At 46.0% G+C, this 7,377-nt stretch overlaps 1 protein-coding gene across 1 annotated transcript; it reads right to left on the bottom strand.

Moving 5' to 3' along the window:
- Positions 1-264: 264 nt before the first annotated feature.
- spry4 (sprouty homolog 4 (Drosophila)) lies at positions 265-6,462 on the bottom strand. Its single transcript, XM_054755674.1, has 2 exons — positions 6,155-6,462; positions 265-3,947 (listed from the first exon to the last, which is right to left on the bottom strand). The coding sequence occupies exon 2, from the start codon at positions 3,895-3,897 to the stop codon at positions 2,776-2,778; it is 1,122 nt and encodes a 373-aa protein (XP_054611649.1). The 5' UTR covers positions 3,898-3,947; positions 6,155-6,462; the 3' UTR covers positions 265-2,775.
- Positions 6,463-7,377: the final 915 nt, after the last annotated feature.

Raw genomic sequence — 7,377 nt, 5'->3', positions numbered from 1 at the left:
AGCTAGCTACTATCTATCATAGCTATTTAGCATACATATTTCAGCTAGCTACCTCACCTATAGCTACATTTTAGCTAGTTAATTAGCCTGTCCTTTGTTGCCTATATATATTTTTGCGAGATATTTTTTTTCCCTAGTCTATCCATGGTAGCTACTTAGCTTATATAGTTTAGACAGCTAGCCTATCAATCACCGGAAGCTGTTTACTTCGTGTACGTATATTAGCGGGATATCATTTATCCATCTACGTACGGATGTAAGTTCTTTGTTGATGTTGTGCGTTATACGAAGCACCCGGTCACAAAAGACACAACACATCAGTGAGTTATATTTAACAATATATATTTCCATTGTCGTTGTACATTCCATTTCAACATAGGCTTTCTTCACAAACAGAAAGTTGGCAATCTAAATAAATACTATATAAAATAGAACTTCAAAATAAATATATCTATAAAGGGAAACTTTTATATGAGAGCTTTTTTTTTCCTTTCCTTTCCATTATATCTAAAAAAAAAAAAAAAAAAAAGCACAGTTTTATTCGCTCCCCCAAAACATTTGCAAAGGCATAAAGGAACGGAGTAGCGTCGTTCAGCTAAAAATGGGATTTGAGGATTGAGGAGCGTCAAGTGAGCGACGCAGGTGGCGGTGGCGGTGGCGGTGGAGCGTGTGCAGAGGGGTCACAGCATTGGCAGAGAAGGAAAAAAAAAAAAAGCACAATCACGGAACTGTTGAGGATTATGCTGCACTGGGCACGTGGAAAAAGTATGCGAAGGGGAGAAAAAGACTGGAAAACCGGCAGCAGACGAGGCGAAACAGGCGGCAACGCAGCCTCGAGCTGTGACACAAATGTATGCGCGGCAGCTGTGTTTGTCAGTCAAGAGCGAAAGAAACGGAGCAACAGGAAATGGGTCGATCCGGACACGGGTGGATTGTGTTCCCTCCGTGCGCCGCGGAGGGAATTAGCTTAGCCTGCTAGTCAAACTTGGAGCTGTTCACTTTTTAAATCAAGGTTTTTTTTCTTTTTATTGCCGGGCACACTTGTTTTTGTTTTAAATCAAGTGTTTCCCTTCGTTCCACTCAAGCTGAAAAATAGATATCTAATATATTCTCTTTTAATGGTAGTTATTATAGTGTACCATGCAACCTTCCAGGACGTGTTCTCCTCTCAAGAACACAAATGTGAAAGTATTTACAGCGAATGACAACCTGCATAGCATCTATTACTAAATATATACTTTGCTCATACAAGCCTGGCTGCTCTTCCGCTTTTTGGCACCTTTTCCCGCTCTTTCGAATATTGCCGCTTACATTCAATCGAGGCTAAAGACAGTGTGTAATCAGCTTTGTGCAAGCGGACAAATGCTAGCGCAACTCGAGGGCGAACATGGAGCGCAACAACGACAGACCCCCCCCCCCATTTTTAAGCTACAAACACAAAAGGCCTTCGGTATTAAAGGGCAGCATGCTTTTTTCTGTTATTTTTTTGGGGAGAAAAACCAACAGAGCGCATCACAATCGCCCCCCTCGGACTGCGACTACGTACTGTACGACTGTAAGCTCGCTTCCTTTGGCAAAAAAAAAAACAAGAAAAAAAGTCCTCATGCAAGCCACAAAAATAAGACTTTTCGGAATAAAAACGCGGCTCTAATGATGACGACGAAGACACTCTAAAAGTAGCGCACATACTACCTCAATACTGTGCTTTAGTACGATCTTTAAGGGCTAGCGTCGACCTAAAAAAAGTTGTGCAAGGGGCCGAGGCAGCTTCCGCACTGAACACGTAAACCCTGCCTCGTTTCCAGGGGGAAAGGCTAGCTTAACCCTCGTATGAGTTTTCGATGTTGCCTTTTCGCCCCGGATAGTTCCTTTGCCCTATTTCTGTGCAAAGAGGAAATAGATCGGGTTCTTCGGCAGTTTCTCCGCTGCGTGCAAGAACACTGAGAAGTAGGAAATTTCCGAGAACCAACTGCAAAAGTCAACCAACTTCACGGGGATTTGGTGATACGAGATTACTAGTTCATCGCGGTCATCAGCCGTGTTTTTCTTCCTTCAACCCCGTTGAAGCCCTGCCTCGAACATTCCCGGCTTCTCAAGCAACCTGCGAACGCAGCAGACTCTAAAGAGGACAGTCCCTGAGAAGGTTTGCGTCTAATTTTTTGTTGTTTGAAAAGACATTTCTCTACAACACATTGACTTACTTCTAGCACAGTGGAGCATGCAGGTCATGACATGCACTACCTCGGAACTGATCCACAATCAACCGTCAGAGTCTCGCTCGTTCAAATGATCTGTGGCGACGGATGGGTCGTTACCATTCCCAAGCTAGCATATTTCAACCATAGGTGTTCATAATCAGGTAGAGGGGCTGTGCTTATGGGGGGAAAGGAAGGAGTGGATAGATATTTAGCTCTGCAGTTTAACTTATATATTTCATATATTATCCCACAATCAGTGAACCAGTTTACGGTTAGTCACAAAACGAGCTGACTTTGTGCCATCAGTCGTCCTCTCAAAACAAGCCAAACTCCGGACCCGAGGTGGTTTCCCTTTAACAGACGACGTCTACAAGAGCTTGTCGACCCTCTCTGGTCAGGCCCGTTTTGATCACCCAGCCTTTCAGAACACAGGTCAAGAAGCTATTATAAGTACCTTTTTTGTATTACATCTTCCAGCAGATTATTGTGGTTGGTTAAGGGGTCCCTAGAGATTGAACAAGTACTGTGGTGCTGTCCAGTTTGTCTTTTTAGCAACGCCTGACAGGACGTTGTGGTATCATGAACCCCGTTGCGGCTGCTTCTCAAGTGTCCCCACTTTCGCTTCCGTGCCTCCGTTTTTACACACCGGGATGACACCTTGCAAGTTCTTGCACCGGCAGCCGGGCCTGCTGACATTGTCGTAGCACTTCTGTCCCAATTTCGCCAAGCCAGTGGCCGGCAGGTAGCACACCAGACAAGGCAGGACGACAGAGAGGGCGGCCATGAAGGACCAGCGTGCGCAGCAGTTGGCCTGCGAGCAGGAGCAGGGCTTGTCTGCGCACGAGCCCTCATCGTCCTCGTCCTCCGTGCAGTGGTAGAAGATCCCCTTGACCAGGCACATGCAAGTGGCTGCATCCACCAGGCTCTGAGCGGAGCACAGGCACTCCTGGTTGCACACCCAGCAGGAGGGCAGGGTCCGCGGAAGGGTACACTCGGTGCATCGGCACTTGCCGCAGTGTTCGCAGAGGAGGAGGTGCTTCTTCTCAGCTGGGGAGGACGGGATCAGCGCCGACCCCTGCTGGCCTCCTGCAGGAAGTTTCCCAGACTTGAGGTCCAGCAATTTAGACGAGGAGGTGCAGGAGGAAGCAGGAGAGGAGGACGAGGAGGTTACGACTTTAGGTTCAGAGGGAGCCAAGCAGCCAGGAGTTCGAGTGGTGATTGTGTTGACAAGGCCCTGGTGGGGGTGCAGGTTAGGGTGGTGGTCCACGGTCGGGGTGGGCGCTGCGTGGTCCAGCAGCCTCTGGTCCGACGATGTGCTGCTACTGCTGCTGATTGAGCTGGGCCTCCCGCTGAAGGAGATCCAAGGGTGGGTGGTGGTGTCGTGGTGAGGCTCGCACCTACCCTGGTGATGGTGATGGTGCTGGTGATTATGATGGTTGTTGTGGTTGGCGCCCACGAACCCCTCATGACCAGGACATTTGGACCTTCTGCTCAGTGCCTTCTGACTCGGGGGCTGCTGGGAGACGATGGCGGGGCTGTCGATGTAGTCGTTCTCCACATGCGAGGACTTGATCTGATCGATGGGGTAGATGGTGAGGGGGTGCTGCAGGCGGCCGTAGGGCACTCGACTGTCCAGCAGGGGCTGGGATATGATGGAGGAGGACACTCCGGGGATGTGGTGGGGAACCCTGGACTCCATCTGTAGGCTGGTGCCTGGCACTCGTCACTCTAAAGCAGCATTTAGCACAACTGTGAAGAAATAAAAAGGACAGTTGGTACTTGGTCACAAAATGTGTTTTTTTTGTCTACCAGAAATGCTGTTGAAGAGTTTTCTTTTTCTCGTTTGGACAACTCATCAATGACTTACTCCAAACCAAAATGTTTGGACTATTTCTACAAGAAGGTTATGCACTGAAAAGCAATTGTGCGACTCTCATCACTGTCATTTCATTCCTATCCCATCCACAGCCACTGGGGGGGGGGGGCATATTTGCAGGGGATTCCGATGTGTAATGAAGAGTTTGCCCCAACTTTTTCAGCTCAAGACCCGCAATTTGAAATGTGAAATGTGTTCAAAATGAGGCAAAAAAAAAAAAGCATGTATTGCTGTGACACTGGAATATACCAAGAGTCTTCAAAGTACGGCGGCAGAAGACTTCAAGGGAGGCACAGCAGTTTGAGAAACATAAAGAAAAACCTAATTCTCAAAGCAGCTCAGCAAACTACAGTTATGTTTCAAGGCACAATGAAGTGATTTTCACTTCCTATGCTGAGAGAATGAACACATGCCGGGTTGAGTGGAAAACCCCACAAAATATACTCCAGACGTCAGTTTTGGGGAGGGGGGAGGCCCCTGTTGTATTATATTCTCTAATGGGAAGCTCACTGTGCTTCACTTTGAAAACCCCTGACATGTCCTGTACAAAAATTACTCATAAATACTTGATGATTAATAAATGAAGGCATCAACGATTCACTAAATTTTCAATTGATGACACTTTTTTTTTCGCCTGCGACCCGTTTTGGGTCGCGAACCTATGTTTTGTAAATTTTTTTTTGGTTCCATTTGGGTATTTTGAACTCTCCGTTGCAGAATTGACATGCAATTTCTGGTTTACTTCATGCAAACTGGAATATTTTAGTATTTCTCTCATGGGTCGACCCAAATGGGGTCGTGTTCTAACTCTGACATTAGAACAATGTATGTTTTAGGCTTTGTTTAGACTGGCTTCCAAAGAAGGGGGAGCACCACAGAGCTGGATTTGCATGCAAAAGACTGCCAAGATACAAACAAGTACAACAAGAAAAGACACAGTCAAATACAAACGCTCGTTTTCTATCTTTTAGTCGTCATCAGTTGGGCATTATTTGTGAAAATCTGGGCTCCAACCCCTCAAATATAATGTATTTTTGTATTTTTATCAGTTGCAGTTGCAGCTTTTTTGTGTGAATGAACGCTGCTTGGCAGCGCTGGCTGTTGCAAGCATGACTCAAAGCGCTGCAGCAGTCATGATGATGATCCCCTTTTTGCAACCATGCAGCAAACGTGTTCATTCTCCTCATAAAGCATAAAAAAACATATTCTGATTATCGATTGTCATTACTGGTGATTTTAAATAGAAGGAAAACATGTACGTGCACCCTTTTTTCTTGTCAGGGATCGTGCGGAGACAAAAACCTGTTGTTGCACTAATGCTTGGCACTGTGATCAAATCTGGATCATTATAAGCCGGAACTGTGCGTGCGTGAGCTTCATGTGCCTGTGCATGTGTGTGTGCGCGTGTGTGCGCACGCAATTCCCCCCTCCCTTCCTTTCCTTCGATATGTGAATGGACTGAGTCATAAAAACCGGAGGCGGACGCTGTCTCTTTATATATATATATATATATATTATATATATATATATATATGCATATATAATATATATATGTATGTATGTATGTATACACTCAAATGCTTGGTTTAAATGGCATGTGATGTATGCAAATGAGGACAGAATGTATAACCTTGATGGGGGATGAAATGGTGCACGGCACGTTGAATGTAGGTTGCCAGGTCAGGTTGCCAGGTTTGCAAGAAATGACGACAAAAAGCATCCCATGTATGTTTAACTGTCATGTGCGAATGTTGCAAACAGTGGGGAAAACGGCTCAGAACCGAGGCTGAATAGTGATTCAATCACATTAAGGGCGCTAAAGCATGAAAAAAAAGACGAATACGCTGCCCTGTCTGTAATTTATAGGTGTTTAAATCCGCTCGGAAGCCTCGCAACTTCCCCTTCCTACGCCCTCAACTTTTGCTTCACGGTGGTTAAATATTGACTCCAAGTGCAAACACGACTGCGCTTGGAGGTGGGGGGAAAAGAGGCAGCTTTTGCAAAAGACTGGGGGGGAAAAAAACGAGGCAGTGCAACCACAATCTTTTCAGATTTTTCTTAAAACGAAAAGCGTACTTACGATGCTTTCAGGATAAAAACGTCATCATCATCGTTGCGCAACACGTCATCTATATATGCTGTATTATTCCCAGTCGTGTGCTGAGTAGCTCCCAAAAAGTGTTAAGTCCAATAAAGACGGGAATACAGAAATCAAGGAGGTTTAACGTAGGAGAGAGGTCTATCCTCCAAGCTTGGTGGTGCGTAAGAAGGCGACTGCGGTTGTGGACGAGCAGCTTTGGATGTGATGTTGCAATCTCCTCAAAAAAAGGGGGAAAAAGGGGAGGGCGTTGAGTTTTTATGAATGGGAGGGTGAGGAAGAGTTGCGCAGATGTCTCGGTTGGGTTTTTTTTTGTGAATGGGAGGGACTGAGACTCGGGAGGTTACATTTTTATGAATGGGGAGGATTCCGAGTGGCAGTGCGCGTGCGCAGTGGTCAAGGTTTTTTTATGAATGGGGAGAAATGGCGACGGATGAGAAGGAGGGGAGAGAGTAGTGTGTTTTTTTGTGGTCACAAGGGCAATGTCAGGTCTGATTTACATAAAGAGTCTCACGCCGTTTTAACCCCCTTAATTTATTTATCTATGCACGCAGCTCTTTATGCATATGATGGCGGCTGTGCTCCAGGAAGCGGGGGCTTTTCGTTTTTTCCATTAAAACCGCAATGTGTTACCGTATTGTCATGTGCGTTTTAATGTGGATGTGCGTGGTTAGTATTATTAAACCAGGTCACGTGTTTCAAATAGATATTTTTTAGTGTGTGTGCGCGTGTGTGTCAATACATGTTGTAACACTGCACTATATAAGACATGTTCTTACTTCCTGTGAAACAACAACAATGACCGAGGCTTAGTGTGAAAGGACACATACAAAGAGTGGGAGGAGGTTTTAGTGTGTGTGTGAGGGTGGGAGGAGGGGTGTGTGTGTGTGTGGTGGTTGGGGGTGGGGGGCAAACCAGCATGAGGGCAGTCAGGATTCACAAAAGGACAGGATGTTGTTGATTTGTACGAAACCACACGGAGGAAATGAGTGTGAATTTCCTTTTCTCTTTTGACATCCTAGTGTGTGTGTGTATGTGTGTGTGTGTGTGCGAGCCTGTGCGTGTGCGAGAGAAAGAGAGAGAGAGTTCCTCCTTGCTGCAACCCCCTTCCTCTCCTGCCTTCCCTCCTTCAGATACAGCGGCTTTTAACCAGCCAAAGGTTGCCCTTATTATCACTGTGCATACATCACCATGGTAACAACACC

This window comes from Dunckerocampus dactyliophorus, chromosome 16 (assembly GCF_027744805.1).
Source record: "Dunckerocampus dactyliophorus isolate RoL2022-P2 chromosome 16, RoL_Ddac_1.1, whole genome shotgun sequence".
Lineage (NCBI taxonomy): Eukaryota > Metazoa > Chordata > Actinopteri > Syngnathiformes > Syngnathidae > Dunckerocampus > Dunckerocampus dactyliophorus.
This window is presented reverse-complemented; position numbering and strand designations above follow the sequence as displayed.